The 25,257-nt window shown below is 38.5% G+C and overlaps 1 protein-coding gene across 3 annotated transcripts in view; it reads right to left on the reverse strand.

The window, feature by feature from the left end:
* LOC149179381 (uncharacterized) overlaps positions 1–25,257 on the reverse strand; it is a 316,696-nt gene that overhangs the window by 231,294 nt on the left and 60,145 nt on the right. For all 3 annotated transcript variants that reach the window (XM_089420631.1, XM_089420632.1, XM_089420630.1), the window contains exon 3: positions 3,729–3,783. In XM_089420631.1, the coding sequence (XP_089276757.1) occupies positions 3,729–3,783 (55 nt within the window). The remainder of the gene's footprint in view (positions 1–3,728; positions 3,784–25,257) is intronic.

Genomic DNA, 25,257 nt, shown 5'->3' on the forward strand with positions numbered 1-25,257 from the left:
AGCAACTTAATTATGTAAATTCTAGACATGCTACTATCATATGCTTCTTTTTATGATGCTATGCAAAACATACTATTCTAAAGGAAAGATTAAACTTCACAGAGAACCTGACAGTCAGTGAACCTTCTTTAGTAGTAAAGATCCTTCACTTCTTCCTTCTTTGCCTTCTTCTCAGGTTCTCCCACTGCCTCAACTACATGAGCTTCACTCCTTTCCTTTCTCTTGTTGTTTTGTAGGCTTGGACAATCCCTCTTATAGTGTCCAAATTCATTGCACTTGAAGCATTGAACCTTGGACATGTCTTTCTTCTTGGACTTACCAAACTTTCCCTTCTTCAGCTTCTTGACTCGGGCTAGAAAGGCTTGAGATTGCTCATCAAATCCAATATCATCCTTGACCTTGATCCTTGATTCTTCCAATATGCACTGCGCCTAGAACTCATCAAAGGGAGATGAATCCTTTTTGGAGTAGATTCTTGTTGCAAAGTTGCTCCATTCTAGTGGCAATGCATTTAGTACACAGATAGCTACTTCAGTAATTGGTTACCCAAGTCCTTGCAAATGGTCTCTTAGTTGAGAGACTCTCATGAGAAAGGATGCCACATCCTCATCCTTTGATTTCTTCATTCTATATAACTTGTTCCTCAATGACATTTTTTAACCTGCTGTACTTACCGAGTACAAATTCACTAGCTTGTCATACATGGCCTTTGAAGTCTTCAAATTTGCAACGAATGGAACAAGAGAATCTTCAATGGATTCCACTATGATCCCCTGTGCCTTTACTTCCCTTTTCTTATATCTTGCTAGTTCTTGTGTCTTATCTTTCTCAGGTTCAGTACCTTCCCCAGTAACATATTCCATTACTTCTTGTTCTGTGAGTATCAAATCAATTCTTTTCTTCCATGCTAGATAGTTTGATGCCCCAACGAGCTTATTGCTCTCCTTGCAGAAAGAACCCATATGACTTGAAGATTCAGACATGATGTAATAATATGATACTTACTTGAGATCGAGATTCTCCTTGATGATGTCTACAATCTTCTTGATGCCTTCAAGATCTTTTGAAGTGTTCTTGATAACAACTTCTGGAGTCCCTTGATGCTTCCCAAAGATGCCTTCCAAATAGCTCTTCTTCCAGAGATAGATCAACACTCTTCTTGAAGTCTTCCTTCCAGATCTTCTTTCAATGTAGAAACCCTACTACTAGGGTCTCCTACCAATGAGTCTTCAATGTTCAGATAGTCCTTTCTTGAGAGTTTCATTTTTCCCTTTCCCATGACAAGTAACTCTTAGTATCCTTCCAGTTGCCTTCCTTGTTCACCTTAGCTCTAAGACCATGTTAGAAAATTGATAAGGGCAACTTATTAATCTTATTTTCCTTTAACCTTGATAATTGCTTGTGAATCTTATTTATCTTCGTCATGTTCTTTAGTTAGATCTTTTCATTAAGCAATATCAAGAATAGTAACAATAACAATAGAGGACACAAATATTAGGTTCTCAAGCAGGGCAAAACCTCCCCAAGGGAAAAACTCGAAAATTCTTCTCTTCTTAGAATCTGTTTCAAATGAGAAACAAAAACCCAAACCCTAGACTAAGTCCTTCTCCTAGTACCAAGTCGGCCCTTCCTCAAGTCCTTCCATTGATTTGCACCAACAAGCTTCAATATTGCAACTCGTCCTACAACTTCGACCTTGCAATTTCGTCTTTGCAGCTTCTCTAGATACCCTAATCCAGCCTCCTAATACTTTCCTAGAGCAAGACAGCTCTCCCAAGGTCAACGAGGTCAATATAGCGTTTCCTCCCTTCCAACTACAAGATTCTGCACTTTGTCCTACTGCAACTCAGACTGCAATTTCGGCCTCCTTCTGTAGCACCACAAACTCTAGATCTTCGCACGTGTGAGAGAGATAGAGGCCAAAACAAGATATTTTTGTCCTTCTTTCTTCGCCCAGACTTTTGTTGAGAAATCAAGGGCAGCTAGATTAGTTGATTTCTCTTACTTTGATAATTGTTTGTGATGTTCTTTTACTTAATTTGAAGTACATGTTATTAGCTTCTTCTTTCACTTGATTAATATTATTGTTCTTATCATCAAACAACTACCAAATAATGAAGATCAATGAGACAAGAGGACATAAAATGTAGGTTGCAAGCCAGGGCCAAAACCTCCCCTCTTGAGAAGAAAACCCAAAATAATTCTTCTCTACTTATAGAATGTTCAGATGATGAATTCCAAGACCTAGGACCCTTGACAAAGACCCCTCTAAGACAAAGTCAATTTCTTCTTTGATGCGCTTGCTTCTCCCAAAGTCAACTCAAGTCAACCTTGCTTCACAATAGTTGCCACTGCTCCTTCGACTGCAATTTCTGAGCTGCAACTTCGGCCTCTGCTACAGAAACCTAGCTTGCACGTGTGAGTGGAAAATGGTAATTTAGGTCTCCTTTTAACTCGCTTAAAGTGCTTATTCTTCCTTGGTAACTTGGCTTCCTTTCTTGATGATTTTTCTCAAAACTTCAGCTCCTTGTGATGGCTTCAATTCGGTCTTTCCTGCAGCAAGATAGTGCCCTAATTTTCTTCGCACGTGTGGGAAATAGTAGCCCAAAAACAACCCTAAAAACTTCAGTTTCCCTTACTCTATGTTCTCTTCTTCTTCATTGGCTATGAGACTTCTTCTTGTCTTGTGATCAAACTTCTTGTATTGCTTCTTGAATGAGGTCGAGGTTCTCTTATAAATAGGCTTCATGAAGGTTCCCAATAGGCCGACTAGACATCTCTAGGAGGTTGACTTCATTGCTTTGTAGGCCGACTTGTTCTCTGAATGATGACTTGTCTTGGAGGGAGTCTTTGCATATTTAATGACTCAAATAAATTTTCTTGACATGATACAAGATACCCAAATGGTGTCTTACATATTACAATGACTCAATTGACTTTAAGACAAAGCCCTAGAAGCACACAATGGGTGCTTGACCTATAAAATTGACTTGAGCATGAAACCCATGCTACAAAATAATAATAATAAAATCTATTTGTCTCTTTACATCAAATACATGAAATCAAGATTACATTAGACATTATGAAGACCGAACCTAGTTACACATTTCAACAACTTTCGCTCTCTTTTTCTACTTGTCCCACCTATAGATTGAACTTCTTCTTGTGATATTGAACTTGTGGAGTGAGTGTCTCCAAATGAGGCCGAACTGCTTCATTAATATAACCTTCTCAAGGGGTCAAATTCCCTCCTTTATGCCGACTTGTACTTTTGGAGCTTCCAGGACTTTCTAGACTCAAAATAATTCTTTTTACAATTACAAATTCCCCGGAAGGGTCTCATAAACATGATGTTGACTCCTTTGACTCAAGAAAAAAATCCTATGACCTAACAAACCCTAGAAGCACGAAGAACATGCTTTTACCAAGAAGACCATCAATATGAGCATAAAACCCATGCTTTAATAGTAATAACTTTTTCTTTTCTTGTGCTATTTGTTACATAGGATACGTATGTAAAATGGGTACAACAATTATGAAGACTGAAACTAGTTACATTTCTCAACAAATAGCACATCCTATCAACATGGATATGTGATTGCCAAGTTACCTAACTTCACTTGGGTGCAGAAGCCTCAAACCATGATTCCAAAGAAAAAAGACAATCAATTACAGAAGCATACACAAAATCCAAATTTAGACACAAAAAAGGTGAAATCCAGGCTTACTGTTAGGATGGATGCTGGAACTGCAAGCACCGTCAATGGAATATACGCAACAGCCCTGCATGCCTCTCAAAATTCGACATCAGTTCATTATGATCCCAGAATGTAGGTTAAAGAAGTTAAATACAAAAATCCATGGCATCAGAACACTGCATTTTTACCCATTCATTTGCATCTTACACTTCAGAAGACTGTAGATTAAAAAATTGTTCATTTCTTCAGTAGAAAACACTTACAAAAGCCAACATATTATGATGAAAGAATGAACTGAACAGAATAAAGAGCGGAAATCAATCACAAAAACAGAAGTTCTAACTTCTTTGGTAACCAATTCCCCTGAACATTGCATACACATCTTTGGAGTAAAGGGATTAAGTATGCGTGGTTAAATCTCTCTTTTCGGTGAGTTTAATTGCTATTATTCAGAATTTTCTGAGTTAGTTAACCTTGGGAATCACTCCTGCTTAACTAATTTTCTTCCCCATTCAACCCCAAACCCAATGGATTCGAGGATACCAGTCAAATAATTGAAAATTCTGAGTTTTTCACTTTGCTGTTCTAAGAAAGATTGCATGGAAATCAATGCAGATATTATTTATCTAAATATAAGCCTGTTATGTACTTGCTATTCAAAACCAGCTTTAAGCATAAATAAAGTCTGATTTTGACAGAACAAAGAGCTTTTTTACAGATATCTGAACTTGTTTTGAGTTTAGCAGAGGTAGAATTGTATCTTTAATCCATCTAGCAATTCCCCCTAAGGCTAGGAAGCACTAGCCTGAAGTGCAAAGGGAACGTATGGAGGTGACAGTATACTTTCCCTGGTCATCTTTTCACTGGATGGTTTTAGGGATTATCATTTTGGCACCGTTTCCGGAGAGCAAGCAAAGATTCATGAGATTCATAGCATTGGGGTACACAATAGTAGTGAGTATTATTCCTATTGCAATTTTTTTGATATCACCAAGCAACTCCACTGTGGATCCAGTTTGTTCGAGAGTGCTGCATATGGTCCATCATCAGAGCAGTTGCCAGCAGATGGCATTAATGTGGCAAGCTTTTTCTTAAGATCTCGTCTTATGGCTTTATATCGAGGCCTCATTTATCACATTACCCAAACTAATGGAACTATCACTAGGGAAAATATGAGAGAGATTATTGGAGGTTTGCTCAATTAGATTTGATTGCCATATATGTGTATCCTAATATGCTTCTTGGTGAGGAACGAAGCCAGTGTGACCACTTTTTGTACTATCAAGGTTTGAAGAGTGAGACAGTTAACCAAAATCTTACTTTGGTAGGTTTATTGACAGTCTTGATGTGAAACATGACAATGTCTTGATGATCTTGTTTACAATGTCCTTGACTCAAGACACCCAGCAATAGTCATTTGCATGTTCCGTTTAGGTTCTCTTACATCCATGTTAAAGCTGCAGAGTTTGTGAAAATTCCTTGAAATTGCAGCAACTAGAAATTTATTCTTCTAACTGATTAATTATACGATTTATTTGTTACAGCAAATAACGAATAAATCACACTGCAATTCTTCACAATCAAATTACGCTGCAAAAAATAAATTGGAACTGAGAAAATAGATGCGCACACACAATAAAAATGACACTAATATTTTGGACTAATGTCCCCGGAAAAACCTTGAAGTGAAAACCGGTGCAACAGATGAGGGTTTATTTCATTATGCAGCAGTAAAAAATTCCGAGTACAATATCTGAATGCCAATCTGGCAATCCTCCAACAAAATAATCTAGCCAAATAATTTTGGAGAAAATTTCTCCCTTATGCAAATTATCTCAGCCTCCCTCTAACCTACCCGAACCCCATTGAGAAAACTCAGTCTCCAGGAATTTGCACTGCCTGGCATCGTAAAAACACACGGTCTGCTAGTTGGCTCCAAATGAGTTGTCCTACCTCCCTCTACTACTGGAAGAAATCCGCTTGGCCTTCTGGAACTCGATCTGGCCTTCGGCAACTCTGCAACCCTCTTCCAGCAACTCACACTGGGTTTTTGGCTACTCGCACTGGCTACACGGCCTTCGTGCAAAATTATTTCGGCCTCCCTATTCTGTTGTTTTGCTACTAGGAATCACTGTTGTAATACTATGTTGTTTCTCCCTCAATCTCACTCCTACTTTCCTTCTGGCTCAAACTCTTCTTCCTTGCTCGATTTTTGCAAACAGATAGCTCGAACTACCAAGGAACTTGCTCTCCCTGTGTCTCACTGCTACTGCTCAAGTGTCTCATCTTCATCCCCATCGACCTACTCTTATAATCTCTCGTTGGATCACCAACAGCCATGATTAAATCGTTATCAGCGGCTACTAAGATCATCTCAACCTCAATCAGTGTGAGTTTCTAGAGTTTTCTCACCTTTCCTTAATTAATTACCCAATTTTCCTAAGTTAGACTTAGGAAAAATTTAAATGATGGCTAATTAATTTATTAAGGCGCTTTGCAAGGTTATCTCACGAAACCTTTTCTGGGTTTTGAAGATCTTGTGTTCCTTAGTCTCTCTAACACAAATCGAGACTAGAATATACGTTTGATGCTACAAAAACTAAGACTCCCTCTTAGCGAGGAAGGTGTTCTCTCCCATAACATCTTCCCTCACGCTATAGATGTCTGACATTTATAACATCTTGTCACTAATCCATCAAGCTACTGGGCATATTCTGATTCATCTACTAACCCAGTAGTTGAACCATCCTACATCTACGCTGCTGTTGACATTGCACTGTGCCATCTTGCACTACTACCAACTCTGCTCTGCACTGCAACTGATCTCATGTTGTTGTTGCTGCTGTAACTACTGCAACTGAGAACCAATCTATGGATCCACTATTCCCCTATACTGCCTCTGCAACTGTCCCCCGAGTCTCTGATTGCAACTAGTATCTGCACTGTCTATTGATCAATTGTCTATGTTGCATCTGTCTCTATGCCCTCGAGAAACTAACTGCAACTAGTCTTTGTGACTATCTCTCGAGATCTGACTGCACCATCTGACATTGATCCTCCAGATACTGAAAATTGTGGGCCCTTGTAGAAAGGTTAATGATCCCTGAGGAGACACTTGTCTGATGTTGTCCTCCTTGGACCCTACCCAAACCTGCAACTTTGAAGCCTCACGCTCCTCCTCCATCTGGAGGTATAGCTGCTATCAATGCAAATTCCTCCATCCTAGAGGTTAACTCATCTATGTCTGTTGAGGCTGTTGTCCATTGCTCCCCCTTCTTGTCCTTCTTCTTCTTGGGACATTGGGTACTATAGTGACAAAACTCAGCACACCTGAAGCATTTGATATTCGACAGATCTTTCTTCTTCTTGTTGATTTGGAGTAGCATTGAATGTGCTCTAGCCACGAAATTTGGTGGAGAGGTGGGGCACATGAGATATCCAATACCCAAAAAGGGTTTGGGCAGATTCTAAACAGATCATGAGATATTAAAATAATTAATATTTTTAATGGAGTCCCCAAGTCTAAACTTAGGGAAAATAAAATATTAATGTGTATTAATATGAATCTGTGTTAGAATGGTCCAAAAGACATGGATCAAGCCAGATCTAATCTTAGCCATTGATTAGGGACTTAATTTCGGCCGTTGATATGTCAACAGGAAAAGTATAAGAGGGCTTGAGGGTCACTTGGAGAAGACACCAGAGAGATCAGTCATTCTACTCTCTAGAGCGAAGTTTGCTAAGAGAAATAGAATTAGTGATTGGAGAGCAGTTGAGGGGCATTGAGTACAGAGAGATAGAGAGGCAGAGATAGTGCCGGGAGAGCAGCAGAGCAGCCAGAGAGAGTGACGCAGGAGCAACCAGTGCTCACGACGGGCCACGTAGAGGCAATTAATTACTACGCAGAGCACCAGAGGGGCCAGCGTAGCTAACGTAGGGCCTCCTAAGGCTGACACAGGGCTAGCGTTGGGCTAGGAGAGGCTGACGCAGTCCAGATTGGGCAGACGTTGGGGTTTCTGGGGCATATTGGTGCTGAATAGCTGCCAGAAGGATTATCCAGGGTTTCAGCCAGTACATTTGACAGAAACTAAGAGGTATTACTGCCAAGGAAATTCTTTGTTGGGTAGGCTAGTTTTGGCACCTAGATTGTACTCTGATATTGCTTAATAAGAAAACCCTCAGATAGTTGCACCGCTTTACCCACATTGGGTTTTTTCAGGGACATTAGTCCAAAATTAATGGTGTCATATGGTGTGTTTGTTTCTGTTTCTTTTAGTTGTTGATCTGTAATATGTTGAGCATGCACTAGTGTTTATTTTCAGTATTTACATTGTAAATAATTTGTTAAGGAAAATAACAAGTAGGTAGGAATAAATCAGATGAAGTGCATGGAGGGTTTCTAACTAAGTAAACTTAGAAACTTCAACACTTCTTCTCTCCTCCCTTTCAGCCTTGTCCTTGTCAAGGACCTTTCTTCGCCTTCCCTTCGATTACAAGGACCACGTTTTCCTCATCCTTCTCCTCTTTTAGTGTCTTGTTGTTGTTGTTGGTACCATTTATGAGGCTAAGTCTCATCTCCTCCTAAGTGAAATCACTCCACAGACTCAGATGTGGGCTCTTTTTCGTTAACAGCTTGTCTTTCAGCAATGGTAAGAGGAGACTCTCTTGCTTTTCTAATAGTTGCATCTTCATCAAATGTTACGTCTTTGCTAAACTCTACAGTTCTTTGACCAAGTATATAAATTCTATAAGCTTTTGAATTATCACAATAACCAACAAACGTACCTTTCTTACATGAAGCTTCCAATTTGTTCATTTTCTCTTTTGGCACATGGAAGTACACAGGACAGCCAAAGATTCTCAAATGGCTCACCTCAGGGCTTTTACAAGTGAAAACTTCTTCAGGAGTCTTATTGTCTGACGCCTGATGAGGAGTTTTGTTTTGCATATAAATAGAAGCATTTGCAGCTTCTCCCCATAGAAACTTTGGTAGCTTTTGATCATGCAGCATGGCTCTGACTGCTTCCATAATGGTTCTATTCCTCCTATCAGCCACACCATTTTGTTGTGGATTGTACCGCGTTGTGGTTTCTTTCTTTATTCCGATGTCCTTGCAAAGATCTTTAAAATCATTGGATTTGAACTCTCCCTCATTATCAGATATAAAAGCTTTGATAAACTTTTTAATTTGATTTTCAATCAGAGCCTTGAAATCTCTAAACACGTCAAATGCTTCACCTTTCTTTTTCAACAAGAATATCCATGTCTTGCGAGAAAAATCATCAACAAAAATCATGAAATACAAATAGCCACCAAGAGAAGTAACAAGCATAGGTCCACATAAATCAAAATGAATGAATTGAAATACCTAACTAGTTTTTGTTTTGCTTGAAGGGAATGGTCCCTTTATATGCTTTCCACTTTCACATCTTGGGGAAACTCCTTCATGATCCATTTTGATCTCAAGCATTCCAAAAACCATCTTCCTTACATGAGGTAAGGCTTTGTAATGTAGGTGAGCAAATCTTTCGTTCCATAGCTTACACTGAAGATCAGTATCATGGATTTGTGCATGAATGGGTTTACCATTGTCTTTGTAAAGTCCTTAACATCTTGATCCAAGAGTAAAGGCTTCTCTCATACTTGAGTTCAAAGGCCAAGTGAGAACTTTTCCATTAATAAAAACAACTTTCATTCATTTATCTTCTAGAGCATATATGGGTACAAGATTATTTTTCAAACCAGGTACATACAAAACTTCTTGCAGAAAAATGGATTTGCCATGATCTAACTGAAATGAAACTAAACGATAGCCTTTAATTTGGTGAGTAGAATTATCTCCAATGATAACATTTAAATTAGTCTCCCTCTCAACTAGATTAGAGAGTGCTTCTTTCTAGCCAATAAAGTGTTTGGAACCACCATTATCAACTAACCAGCTAATAAAGAATCTGCAAAAGAAGAACTAGAAAGATCATAAACAAGTAAATATTTTGATTGAGTTTCCACTATATTATTTCTATACGTTGGATTTGTTGTTGTCTTAGGATCGTCTTTCATTGATTTTTAGAAGTGTCTTTTCTATAATCAGATTTGTTTTTTGAATCTAGGTGCTTTTCTTTTTTCTTTATAGTCATGAGCAAAGTGACCATGCTTTTGACAGTTAAAACATCTAACTTTTGACATGTATAGATTCTTTTTATTTGATTTGAAAGCAAAATTCTTTTTATTATCTTTCTTTCTCTTGTCATAGGCTAAAAATGCAGTAGGCTCTCCTTCTTCATGATGTGAAATTCTCCCTCCAGAGATCATTCTGGCTTCCTCTTCGATACATTTTCCCAGGAGCTCATCAAATGTGGGAATAGTGTTCATATTACTGATGGTGGTGATAAAAATCTCCTAAACATGAGAAAGGCCTCCAAGCGCAATCAACACCATTTCTTTGTTAAATACAACTTCACCAACTGTTAGTAGTTGATTCCTGATTTTGGTCATTCTCGGAAGTATGCCTGAACCGTCTCTCATTGGTTCATCTTGATGTCTTTCAGCTGATTCTTCAAGGTATTAATCTAGTTCAAGTTACTAATTGCAAACATGCCAATTAGTTTGTCATACATTTCTTTAGCTTTCTTCACACCAGAAATAAAAGTAATGAGATGATCACTAAGAGAATCAAGGATAATGTTTCTAGCATTGATTTCACCCTTTTAATGTTTGGATTTGACAACGACACTTAAATTCTTTGGTGGATCAGTTATTGTGTCTTCAACATACTCCAGAACTTCGTGTTCTTCAAGAGTGATATCTAGCCTCGTTTTCCATGGATCAAAGTTTGAAGCATCATTCAGCTTCTCTTCTATCTTGAAGCAAGATGAAGTCATCTTGATCAAAAAAAAAAAAAAAAATCTTGGCAGCAAGTGGGGTCCCTTCAGGTGATCTCTAGTCTCCTTGGACTTGTCTTCACCAAGGCTCTGATACATGTTAAAATCTGTAGGTTCTATGAAGAAATTTAAAAGTTCTTTGCAGCTACTTGAAAGTTCTATGCAGAAAACTGAATGTACTTTGCAGAAAATTGAAAGTACTTACAAAAAACTGAATGGAATTGGATGTACTTTGCAGAACGTTGAATGTACTTTGTAGAAAACTGAATGTACTTTGTTGTTACAATTACTTAAAATGCAGATTTGTTCTTCAAAACTTCTCAGATAAGTAATTATAGATAGAACATAAACTTAAGGATCATATGAAGACTGCCAAGCACAAATATGAGACACTGAGATTTTGGTCCAATGACCAAAGCAAAAACCCCTCAAGGGGAAAACCCAAATGTTTCTTCTTCTATTAGATTTCTTCAATTGTTCAACAGAGTACAGAGAGAAAGAAGAATGAGAATGAATAGTCACCAATATCTGATCAACTTGCCGCTGAAGTGCACTTGGTCTTTGCTTGAAGATTTCCTCTTTCCCTTGATCAAATCATGTCCTTCACACTTGCTCTAGCTCTTCCTTCGCTGTTGCTCTTCACTAGATCTCACATTTCTCTAGCACACACTCAACACCCGCTCTCCTTCTTCACAATGTGTTGAAAAATGTGTAACTAGGTTCGGTCTTCACAAGTATGAAATGTATTCTTATAAATTATAAAATGAAAAGAAATTATTATTATTAGAGCATGGGTTTCATGCTCAAGTTCTTTTATTTTATAGGTCAAGCACCCATTGAGTGCTTCTAGGGTTTGTTCTAGGTTTAAGAGTCATCGTCATATATTGAAGACCCTATGGGCACATTGTATCTTGTAAAGAAAAAATTATTTTGTCTTTAAAGTGTTGAAATACCTCCAAGATCAAGTCGGCCTAGAAGCTATCAAGTCGGCTTACATGAAGAGCCACGTCTACCTTTGAAGGAGCCTATATATAGAGAGGAACTTGTCCTCCATTAGACACACTAACTCACACTCATTCTATGCGAAGTAGAGGACAAGAAAGAGTCAAAGAAGAAGGACGAAGAAGTCGAAGTGCTTGGGATAGTTCTCTCTCTCTCTTGTGAAAGTCTAAGTTAGGGTTTTTGCACTGGGACTATCTTTGGTTCGATCTTGAAAGAAAGAGAGAAGGGAAGTCAAGCAAAGGTCACTTAGGGTGTCTCACTAGTCCTAAGTGTTGATTTGGGGTAGCATCGGATGTGGTATAGCCATAAATATTGGTAGAGAGGCTAAAGCACATGAGATCTCCAAGACCCATAAATGGTTTTGGCAGATTCTAACCAGTTTGGGAGATATTAAATAATTAATATTTTTAATGGAGTTCCGGAGTCTAAACTTAGGAAAAATAATGGGTATTAATATAAAACTAGGTTAAAAGGTTCCAAAAGTCATGGATCAAGCCAAATCTAATCTTAGTCGTTGATTAGAGATTTAATCTCAGCCGTTGAAGGACCAACAAGAAAAGTATAAGAAGAAGCTTGAGGGTCAGTTCGAGAACAGACTGAGGGAGACCAGCAACTTCGATTTCTAGAGCGGGGTTAGCTGAAAAATTCGAACTAGTGTTCTGGAGAACAACAAGAGGCAGCGGGTACGGAACAGAGAGTCGAGAACAGCACCAGAAGACCAGGGCAGAGGTTGGAGAGGCAGACGCAGAGGCAGCAGACTGCGCAGTCACTGGAGGACCTGCATGGGCGACGCAGAGAGGAAGGAGTTGACGCAGAGGGTCTAGGAGTTGTGCAAAGGACAGCAAGCCTGATGCTAAAACTGGGAGAGGCGCTGGAGAATTTTTCTCTGTTGGGTAAGTCAGTTTGGCACCCAGTTGTACTGAAGAATTGTTGAATAATAAATCCTTCTCTGCTGCATCGATGTTCCCACATTGGGTTTTTCCGGGGACAATTGTCCAAAATATCTGTGTTGATGTGTTGATTCTTGTGCATATGTTTGTTTGTGTATTATGGTGTGATATTTGCGGCAGAATTTATTTTAATGTTTACTAAAGGGCTTTCGTAAATAACTTATTGGGAAATAAGTAGGTAAAATAAATCAGTTGTTGCAGTGATAGAATTTTCACACTAAATCTCAAGGAAAGGCAAGCGAAGGGAAGAGGAGGCTATACGAAGGACATCAAAGTCTCTAAGAGGAGCAACAACAGTTGCAGCAGTTGTCAGGATATAGAATTTTGGATCTACAGTAGGAGGTCGAAGTCCTTGCAATGGGAGGTCGAGTTGATCTTGATCTTGGAGGGTATTTGTCTGAGTCACTAAGTCATGGTATTCGTCAATTGAAGGATCTACAGAAGGAGGTCGAAGTCCTTGTAGTGGGAGGCCGAGTTGATCTTGATCTTCGAGGGTATTTGTCTGAGTCACTATGTCATGGTATTGGTCAATTGAAGGATCTATAAGAAGAGAACAGATTTAAGGGTTTTCCCCTCAAGAGGAGGGGTTTTGGTAGTTGTTTGATGTATCTAACACTGTAATAATAAGGAACAAAGCTAATAAGGAAAAAGTTAACACAAACAGTTATCAAGTTAAAGAGAATTAACATATTTACAACCCTATTGAATTCTCAACATGGTATCATAGCTAAGGTTATCTAAGGGCATCATCAAGATCTACTCTACAATGAAGAATTTCATCAAGAAGTTCGCAAGCCATCTCAAGAGAGGTATCAAGGAAGCATGGAGATTCTTGTCTTCTTCAAAGAAGGTATTAGTCAAAGAAACAAATGAAGGACTCTTGTCATGTTAATTTTAGGTCTGTTCTATGCTTCGAGCAATTTATTTCAATTTTCACAGTTAGCTCAATATCTTTTCCAGATTAGCAATCACATCAGCATTAAAGTAAATTGCAGATAGAACATAAACATAAATTGCAAAAGACAAGTCCCACGTTGTCACCTATATCCCACCTTTTCGCTGCCCCAAACAACCCTTCTTCAACTCAGCCTACCCACGGCCTCCTTCCAGCAGCTTGGTGCCTTGTTTTAGGCCTTAAAACAAACCTCCTTTTTAGCCGCATTAGGCCTGCGTCTAGGGCACCATATGCTTGCGGCTAGGGCACCATAGGCATGTTTAGGACAGCGTCCATCTTCATCTTAACAGCAGCTAGGATACCCTTGAGACGCATAGAGGAGAGGGCATCTCTTCATGATTGCATCCTCTAGGTTAGGACAGCGTTAGGGCTGCCTTAGGATAGCATTAGGGCTACCTTCCAAGACCGCGATTAGGGCAGCCTCCTTTCCTCCAACGTCTAGGGCTTCCACTCCTAGATTTCTCTTCCACTAAAACCCAAGACAAGTGGAGAGAAATCAAGATAGAAGTGTGTGTGAAATGACTCTCAAGTCATCTCCTTTTATACTAAAACGTTGAGCACATGTGGGGTTTATTCAGTTGCTGGCCGACCTTGACGAATTGTATTATAACACAAATAAATTCATAACTCCATGAATATTTATCGAAATTGGATGATCTTTGGATCAATCCTACACCTCTCAATGAGAGGGATCCAAGAAAAATATCAGATGCCATAAATAAGATGACCCACATGGAGTTTGGCCTAGTTGCCAATTTTAACATGTCGACTCTCTCTGGCACATTCCAAGATGAAGACATTTGGGTAATTGATAGTGGTGCATCAAGGCACATGACTAGCCATTCCAATCGATTAAAGACCTTATCAAAAGGCAAATCCACTTATTCAGTGGAACTTGGAAATAACAAGAGCTATCCCATGAAAGGTATTGGATCAACCTCCATAAAGTTGGAAGACAGAAGCAACATTCACCTCAACAACATTCTATTTGTTTTGGGTTTGCACAAGAACTTACTTTCAATTTCAAGTCTAGAAGATAAGGGTGATAGAGTAGCCTTCTTTCATGGAAAGGTCGTTGTATGGGGCAAAGACTCAAATATAGATCAAGCTAAAGTCATTGGCATTTGAAAAGGAAGACTCTACAGACTGATATCCCCTGTGGCCCAAGCCCTAGTTCACATTGAAATTAGCCCATGTGAACTTTGTCATAGAAGATTTGGTCATCTACACTTTAAGATCCTTCCAACTATAAGTTCCATAGTAAATGGAATTCCAAATCTAAAGGAAGATCATGAAGGTGTTTGTAAGGGATGTGCATTGGGTAAGAATACGAAGAGACCATTTGGAAGTAGTGCTTCACGGTCAAAAGAAATCTTGGATCTCATTCACTCCGATGTATGTGGCCTTCTGACTCCCAAATCACTTGGAGGTCATCTATATTATGTCACATTTACAGATGATCATTCAAGAAAGACCTGGGTTTACTTAATGAAAACCAAGGATGAAGTATTTACAAAATTTCAAGAATTCAAAGCTGAAGGAGAACCTTACAAAAAGAAGAATCAACATACTAAGAACTGATAATGGAGAAGAATATACATCCAAAGAGATTATAGCATTCTATAAGGAGTTTAGGATTAAGAGGGAGATGATAGTCCCATATAATCCCGAACAAAATGGAGTTGCAAAACGAAGAATAGATCCATTGAAGAAAGTGTAAAAGCAATGTTACACGATCAGGATTTACCTAAGTTTTTGTGGAAGCCACGAAGACAATTGTCTATATTTAGAATCGAAGTCCCCCCAGATCACTAGACAACAAAACTCTGGAAGAAGTGTTCACTGGAAAGAAGGCATCTGTAGATCATCTTCAAATCTTTGGGTGTCCTCTATATATTCATATACCAAAGGACAAAAGAAAGAAGTTGGATCCATCTGGCCTGAAGGGAACTTTTTTTGCGTATAGCAACCCACCAAAAGCTTATAGGATCTTCATGAAAGATGGACATCACATAGAATTCAGTTGTGATGTCATATTTGATGAAAGCATAGCATTCAAGGAATCAAAGGAACTCTCTATAGACTCTAATGATGAACTTCCGATATTTGAGGAGGAAGAAGAATCACATCATGAAGAAGAATGTCCTAGTGAACCTATTCAACCTGTGGTCATCCCTGAAACAAGGAAAGACCTAATTGGTTGAAATCTACACTACTTGATGCAGAAGGTCATGGAAGAGCAAAAGGCTCATTTAGAGAAAGCAAGAAACCCAAGAGATATTTTGGATATGTTGCATACATGACAAAACGGATAGAAGCAGAACCATCCACTTTTGAAGAGGCTGTAAATAATCAGGAATGGAAGGATGCCATGAATGAAGAGTATTAATCTATAATGAAGAATGGAGTCTAGGAGATCGTACCTAGGCCTGAAGACAAATTTGTGGTTGCTTCCAAGTGGATCTATAAGATCAAACATGCGGCTGATGGAAGTATAGATAAGTATAAAGCAAGATTTGTGGCCAAGGGCTTCTCTTAGCTTGAAGGCATCGACTATGAAGAGATATTTGCACCTCCAGCAAGATATACAACGTTTTGATCATTAGTCCCTCTAGCAGCAACAATGGGATGGAACATCCACCAAATGGATGTCAAAACTATGTTTTTGAATGGCACGATAGATGAGGAAGTCTACATAGAGCAACCCTTGGAATTCGAAGTTAAAGATAGGAAGACATATGTTTGCAAATTGAAGAAAGCAATATATGGCCTCAAGCAAGCACCAAGGGCATGGTATGCCAGAATGGATGCATACCTACAAAGAATAGGCTTCACAAAAAGTTATATTGACTCCAACCTTTATATCAAGGTTGTAGATGGTGAACCTGTAATCATTCTTTTGTATGTAGATGATCTTCTCTTAACAAGTGTAGAAGGTCAAATTGAAGAATGTAAGAAGCAATTAGTAGCAGAATTTGACATGAAGGATCTTGTGCTGATGCATTACTATTTGGGACTAGAAATCTGGCAAGGGCCTGACAAAGTTTATTTGGGTCAAAGAAAGTATGTGATCAAGATGTTGAAAAGGTTTGACATGATGGACTACAAACCTATGACCACTCTGATGATCACAAGCTTGAAGAGACTAAGAAGTTCTGAATCAAGCCTTGTGGATCCTTCCAAGCATAGACAACTTATTGGCTCACTAATGTACTTGGTGAATACTCGACCAGACATGTGCTTTGCAGTAAATGTTCTCAGTCAATTCCAAGTGGAGCCGAAGCATGATCATTGGATAGCAGCAAAACATCTTATGAGGTATTTGTGAGGAAACATCCACTACTATCTGAGGTATGATAGAAGGAATGATGTCCAACTGATTGGATATACAGATTCCGACTGGTGAGGCAGTGAACTAGATGGAAGGAGCGCTACAGGAGGATGTTTCAGTTTGGGATCCTCCATGGTCTCATGGATGAGCAGAAAGCAAGACACATTTGCTTTGAGTAGTGCTGAAGCAGAATATGTTGCAGCCTGTGAAGTAAGCAGAGAAGCAATATGGTTGAGTAAGTTGCTATCCAATTTGTTTGAAGGACCAATGAACCCTACAGTGATACTTTGTGATAACACCAGTTTTATACGTTTGTCTGAAGATCCAGTGTTTCATGGAAAGACAAAGCATATAAACAACAAGTACCACTACATTCAAGAGCTAGTACAAAATGATGTGTTGCAGCTACAGTATATCTCCACTAATGAGCAGGTCGCTGACATATTGACAAAGTCACTTCCAAACAAGAAGCTTGTGTATTTGAGAGACAAGCTTGGTTTGGTTTATGTATCCTCCCTAATTGAGAGGGAGAGATAGACACTACATTCTTGTCTTCACTTGGGAAGAAAAAATGGAGGATTGGGTAACCATCTGGCATTCAATACTCTTTGAGAATGTGGTAGGGCATTCCAGACAAGAGAAGTCGTGGACCGATGTAATGTCCCTTCCTAAATTATTTTGGAACAGGATTAATTTCTACATTTCGGGGCCGATTTTGGAGGTGATGGGACCCATTCGATTTTATTAGGAGGCTACTATTAGTATAAGTTATTTCGATGTGGTTAGTTTGTACGTGGGGGCCACCCACACTAAGAGAATACACATTCCCTAGTTCGATTTGCATGCAGGGGAAATCGATGGTTAAGTGAGGGACCCACGATGGAGGGAAAACGAAGGGAAAAGTGCTCCACGAAATCTATATAAGGAAGGCAACTCTCCTCATTTCAGCATCTTATCTTTTGACATATTGAACTCAACCTTAGTTGCTCGAGCTACTTAGTCGGGTTACTGTGTTGTTTAGCACACGAGTGTCTCCAAGTGGAGATCTCAACCCTTGCTTCGGTGGACTTCGAGTGCCAGCCTAGGAAGGCAATTCATACTACCTTCGAGGAGAGCTGGTGGAGTTTCAGAGTCATATCATTTAGCATTTGTCTCAGTCAATGCGTGTTTCTAAAGGACACAAAAGGGGAACACGCAGGTGTCACTTGTGGGTTCCTCTAGGCAGCAACTGTCGGGGAGTTTGGGCATCGAAGCTACAGTGGAGGATCAACCTTCCGAGAGAGTTTTGAAGCACGAGGTTGCTACATTGGAGCAGTTCGATTTATAGTCACCTGGGTCTGCAAAAAGAGTCATCATTGGGCTCAAGTGGGAGTCGGAGGAAGGAATTGTAGAGCTGGAGCTAGCCGGGAGAAGTAGGAGATCACTTGGAGGGCCATTTGAGGAGGATTGTTGGAGTTGGGAGAGCAGAGATTGACAGGATTAGTCACAGCAACAGAATTCGAAATTGGAGGAGGGCCACGTTGTGAAGGGTCAATTTTTTAAGGTTGGAAGCAAGGGAAACCCTTTCTAGGTTTTTATGGGTTTTGGGCAAGGATCACACTCCTAAATTTATAGAATTTTTTGGGTAGATATAAGGGGTCAAACAGGGGTCCCAACCCAACTAGCGACTAGAGGAGCTAAGGGGAATTTGGGCCAAAATTATAAGGTCAACATTTAGCCAATTCCTTCGTAGGTTATTCTGAGTATTTGATGGAGAGGCCGGGGTTAATTTTCCGTAATTTTCTGAGCACAAGGGGTGGGGTTTCTAGCAACATCCTTGCAGCAGACAGCACAGTTTCACAGGGGCAGCGCAGGGCATCATTGCAGCAGTTATTGTGCCATCTGGGCTTGACATATTACCACCTGGGTTTGATCACTTCCACATTATTGTACTTTTCTCCCAGATTATAATAAAATGGCTCAGCTATTGGATATTCCTGGACTTTTTATGGGTGTGCACTGAATGTTTCAATTTTATGGTGTTGTTTTTATTATTTGCTTTGCATAGCATTATTTTCCTTAGTTTGGAACATTACAACCGATATTCTTTAAGGACTAGCTATCCAAGATAAGAATAGTCCAAAGGAAGGTCATACTCAGTGAACACCCGGGTGGAGTATGTACCTTGAGAGACAATGATGATGGTATCTATAAATCATTGGTCTCACCAGCATTGTGCTCTGATCTTGTGGAGAGATAGAGTTGTTTGTCAAGGCCTTGCTATGTGACAACGCTGGTTAAATATGATGCTAGATAGATGGGTTACCAATCCGACTCTTTTTATGAGATCTCTTCAAATTGAGAACGACCATGTACCTCTTATGAATACGTCCCTACTTAAGAGGGAGTATTGAAAACTGTGTAACTAGGTTTTGTCTTCATAAGTATGAAATGTATTCTTGTAAATTATAAAATGAAAAGAAATTATTATTATTGGGGCATGGGTTTCATGGTCAAGTTCTTTTATTTTATAGGTCAAGCACCCATTGAGTGCTTCTAGGGTTTGTCCTAGGTTGAAGAGTCATTGTCATATATTGACGACCCTATGGGCACATTGTATATTGTAAAGAAAAATTTATGTTGTCTTTAAAGTGTCGAAATACCTCCAAGATCAAAGTCAGCCTACATGAAGAGCCATGTCTACCTTTGAAGGAGCCTATATATAGAGAGGAACTCGTCCTCCATTAGACACACTCACTCACACTCATTCTATGCGAAGTAGAGGACAAGAAAGAGTCGAAGAAGAAGGACGAAAAAGTCGAAGTGCTTGGGCTAGTTCTCTCTCTCTTGTGAAAGTCGAAGTTAGGGTTTCTGCGATGGAACTATATTTATTTCGATCTTGAAAGAAAGAGAGACGGGAAGTCCAACGAAGGTCACATAGGGTGTCTCACTAGTTCTAAGTCTCAAGGAAAGGCAAGCGAAGGGAAGAGGAGGCTATACGAAGGAGATCAAAGTCTCTAAGAGGAACAGTGACAATTGCAGCACTTGTTGGGAGACAGAATTTCGGATCTACAGTAGGAGGTCGAAGTCCTTGCAGTGGGAGGCTAAGTTGATCTTGATCTTGGAGGGCATTTGTCTGAGTCACTAAGTCATGATATTCATCAATTGAAGGATCTATAAGAAGAGAAGATATTTAAGGGTTTTCCCCTCAAGAAGAGGGGTTTTGGCCCTGGCTTGCAGCGTATATAGTATATACTGTCATTGTTCTTATTGTTTTGGCAGTTGTTTGATGTATCTAACACTATAATAATAAGGAAGGAAAAAGGTAACACAAACAATTATCAAGTTAATGAGAATTAACATACTTACTGCCCTATTGAATTCTCAACGCAATGCACATGCTACTCTCAACTCTCACTTGCTCTTGCTTAAATAGATGAGAAAGGAGAGGAGTTACAAAATGAATTCATGCCTTGAGCCAATAATAGGAGAATTGAATTCCATGAGGGAGGAGTTACTTAATGAGAAATGTAACTCATCCCAAGAATAGAGAGAAAGGTACACTTGTCTTGAGCAGTTACAATTCGAATTAGGGAGAGAAAGAGTTACACTTAGACATGAGAGAATAGTTGGTGAGTTACAAATTGAATTGAATTAGGGAGTTACAAGTGCATTTAATGAGTAGGAGTTACAATTTTGCCATACATTGAATTAGTGAGGGAGAGTTACATTCTCTTAAGTGTGGTGTTACTATTATATTCCAAGAGAGAGGTTCGATTTGCCAAGTAAGAAATTCTCAGTTTAATTTACTTGTTCCATGAAAGAATTCGTTTTTATTAATCCATTAAAGGACTTTAGACTATTTTATAAATAGTAGTATCATAATAATAATAACACTAGTAAGGATAAAAATATTAATTCTTGACTTGTATAATCATGATTGATTTGATTTTAAAACAGATTCCGTTTGTCGAGATCATCCTTGATCATTTAGACATGACTTTTTATTTTCAGAAAGTCACTTCCAAATTGTGATGTGACTTACTATTTTTGGAAAGTCATATCAGAATTGTCAGAAATGAAATTTTATTATAGGTGGTTCAAACAGAACTGAAAGATATGATTCCTTCTAGGAGAAATTCATCCCTGAGCTGCCAAATTTTAATAGAACTCAATGTCGAACCTCAGTTGAAAATTCGAATTCGAATCGAACTTAATCGTTGCCGAACTCGAAATCAAACCTGAACCCTGTGACATAGATTACGGCTACATATGGTGGTGATTGTGGATGGTAGCCCAATCAAGTCATATGACAGCTGAGCTTTTTCATATGGTTATGGGTGTACGAATGACATGGATGGTAGTTGTACACCCTAATTGCAGACTATACAAACACAAACTCACTGTTCTATGACTACAATCTGTGTATATTCAGCAGCGGACTCTAGTAAAATTGTGTTAGGCTCAACTCGCTGTAATACCAGTGTTACAAGAAAATACTTGTAGGTAATAATTATTATTATTGAATAAGAATATGAATTGATGATACACTAATCCTCGTGGTGATTTAATTATAGCATTGACTGGTCACCAAGGGAAAGCGTAATTAAATTATTATTATTATTATCCCTGCCGCATGGCAAGTATAACGCATTACTGAATGCATTGATTTTTGATTAATTTTCTTTTGACTAAAAATTAAACCACAGTTTTATAATGTTAACATTATAAAAGAAAATTGATTTATTTTTTAAATTATTTTAATTTTTAATTTTTTTTAATTTGGTTAGTTAAATTTGATTATTCTTAAATGATTTTTTCCACCTTTGTTTCAACTCATGTGGTGTACCATTGTAGCATCATACTGCTTGTATGCAGTCGGAGCCTATACCGTCATATCCTTTCCCGAATTGTCATGGTTCTTTCACATGCAGGATTTGAAGGTATGCATCTATATGTATAAGGAGTATAAGAATCTGAATTTGGAGGTATGTATTTATATGTATTGTCATGCAGGGGCTATTTTTAGTAGGCAAATTTGAATCTTGAAAAGACAAACATATTAGGTAGGAATTCGTCTCCGTAGGCAGAACATGGTTTTCGGTTTCGATTTAGATAGAGCCCAATCATCACATATTATTTTACACAGCCAGATTTTTGCGATTATCACATATTCTTTCGTACAGCTGCTTTTCTTTCGTACAGATATGATGGATATGATCGTTGTAATAAGATGATTATTATTTTATCAAGTTGCACTATGTATATCTTGGTTCAAAGGTGATAATACTTTTGATTTATTTTTGTTCAAACATCAATCATTGCGTACAATAAATGCCAAATGATTTACCGTAGATCTAGGATGTCAGCTAAAATCATAACGTAATATGTGTTTTGATTTCCTTGTGTTTTTGTTAAATTTCATTTTTAAGAGAGTTTATAATAAATTTGTTTTATGACTGCATTGCAGCGTTTTGTTAAGTATGATGTCTCCAATTCACAATGAGGTAATTCTCTTGAATTTTTATTGGGATTTGAATCTAGATAGAGATAATATAAGACTTAGTCCAAGACTCACCTATCCACCACATAAGTTATCCCTTAACTAAATGTTTATTGTCAATGAATTTATTCATATAAATCAAACCCAAATACTATGAAGGAAATATCAATTATATTCATTTAAGCGACACATAATAGAATATTACTAAACATATATAAATATAAAAAATAATATAAGGAAAAATAATTTTATTTATTTATTTTCAAAGGAAGGTTGTAACATAATTGAGGGGTTAATCAATATTAAAAATAATTTCATTTCTTTTTATTGGAAAATGCCGCAGATCTGGGACTGATTTCCGAAGAGTTCGATCATCTACAAATCACTTGCTGTCTTCCTGAAGAAGTGCAGATTGCATTCTGGAGCTTATTTGGACTCTCGGACAACCCTGTAATAGAGTAAAATTTCAGATTTGTAGCTAGCCAAGGATTTTCATTCTTCCGCGGGGGCATACATAAGCTTGGGAATCACCGATCGGCCCTGATCCAGATGGCTCCCAGCTTCGCGAAGATAGTTGCTGGCTCAGTTTTGTCCACCTCTAGGGGGCAAGCTCCTGCCCATATCGTCAGTGAAGCCCCAGCTCCCACTATCCAGGTGGTCTAGGCCTCACTCGATGAGGCTTTGAAGTTTTCTGAAAGTGCCCTAATCTGCCGGTTCAATGGTTTTTGGCCGCGGCTGACAGCTCTCCACAGTTGGATCTCGGAGGTATGGAAGCCTGTCATTTCTAATGAAATTAATATCTACCCCTGTGCTAGGGGTTTCTTTATAGTAGATTTTGAAAACCCTGAAAGCAGACAATGTATTCTAGATTCTGGCCTTTGGTTTTGGGAAAACTCGGGCCTATTCATGAAACCATGGAACCCATCATTCAATCCCTCAACAACAATCATAACCTCAGCACCAGTTTGGGTGAGATTGCCAAACCTACCCTTGCATCTCTGGAATTTCTCCTCACTAAAAGCCATTGGAAATGCAATTGGGAAATTTTACTGCAGGTGCCCAGAAACAGAGGAATATGCCAAAACCACCTATGCACGCATCTGTGTGGAAATGGACTTCAACGTCGGATTCCCAGCTGAAATAAATCTAACAAGTAAAGACTATGTGTGGAACCAGAAACTCGATTATGAAAGTGTCCTCTTCAGATGTCAATCCTGCTTTGAGACAGGCCATCTAGCCAAAAATTGCCCAAAAGCCTCCCAGAAAAATTCTGCTAGAAAGAATCACCACAGATCTACATGGTGGGAAGGAGCACAAAAAGAACATTACACTGTCATCAAGGAAGAATACTCTCCAGAAAACTCTGAATTGCAAGAAATCGGGCAAGAAAGAAACAACTCTCAAGACAAGCAGGGGGAAAGCCCCACCCAACAGCAAAAAAGTGAACTCGACAACCCCTCAAGCATCAACAGTTATGAGGATTCGAATACCGCACAAAATAAATCTTCATTTAACAACAAAGTAGATCTCCCAGACCAAACTTCTTCTCTGACTATCTTCAAAAGGACGAACACAACAGATCGCGAAGCTAAGACACCAATGTCCCAAGAACCAGAAGAGATGAAGGAGATGCAAGATAAAAGAAGTTGGCAGACCGTAGAAAAAAAAAAAAGCTACAGCACCAATCTCGCTAAGAAAGAATAGAAGCCAGACAATTAAGAACTAAGAAAATTATAGGTCCAATAGACCAATTTGGTCTCAATGGACGATAACCATCACCATCATCATCATCATCATCAGATTGGTTGATTGGTTAGGAACCCATTATCCTTCATACCTATTATTTTGACTACTTTTTAATTATTTAAATTTCATTATTTTTGGATATATTATTTCAAGGAATTACTAAAAAATAATTAACTTTTAAATTAAAAAATTAAATTCCACACTTAATTAAATATTATATTATCTAAAAGCATTTTTTTAACAAAAATATAAATTATTTATATATCTAAAAAAACTTTGAACAAAGCCAAAATAGCTACTTTGTACCCTTCATTCAAATGTGAGAGGTGGTTCATACTTTTCAAAATCCAATAATTAAACTAAGCAGCAGGGAACGCTAGCTATGCGGCCTTGTTTATATTTATAATTATGTTTGTAACATATGTTGACCTATTTTGACTTTCATGAGGAGTGCTTTGATTTAGTTTCATGGTTTCACACTTGATGGGGGTTAGGAAGTGATTTCCAATTCTAAATGAAGAGCTCACCTTGTTGGTACACATGTGGAGGAATCTACCCAATTTATATGATTATTTCTTTCTTGTGAGGATTGGCATGCTTCTCTGGGGTGCACCTCCACTAGTTGGTTGAGCATCATTAAGAGTTGACTTATGGAGGACTACTATATTATTCATTGACACCGGTTTTCTAAGTTAGATAGATCATCCTCTAATTCCTTCCTAGCAGATCTCTAAGAAGATGCTCTTCTAATTTTCAGCCTCAAGCTATTAGTCTCTCCCAACATTGGAGAAATTATGTTGTCCTTTGAACAACAGCATCCAACCATAAAATCCATCCTAAACCAACTTGTGGACAAGGAACAAGATGCCACATTCTCAATAGAATGTGAATATAATCTTCTGATTCCAAAAGTGAAACATTCAATTTGTGAGGGAACTTCAATGGAGCCACCACATTTCCTCCAAGAACCATAGTGCTGAGAGGCTAGGCAAGTGATCCAACCCTATTATTTAGACCTCCATTAATATGGATAATCTACACTTGCTCTTGAAAGGAGCCACTTGCAAGTGTGCATAGGATTTGTCACATCGAGATTGAATTCTATTTGGTCCCTTTTGACTATCCAAGTATATCACCTACCTACTTCCAAATGCTTCTGTTTCAAATTAATATATGATAACCTAGAGCAATGTTATAATAATGTGATCAACT

Source organism: Pinus tabuliformis, chromosome 4_1, assembly GCF_031772625.1.
Source record: "Pinus tabuliformis cultivar Carrire ecotype Pingquan chromosome 4_1, CPIR1, whole genome shotgun sequence".
In the NCBI taxonomy this organism is placed as follows: Eukaryota; Viridiplantae; Streptophyta; class Pinopsida; order Pinales; family Pinaceae; genus Pinus; species Pinus tabuliformis.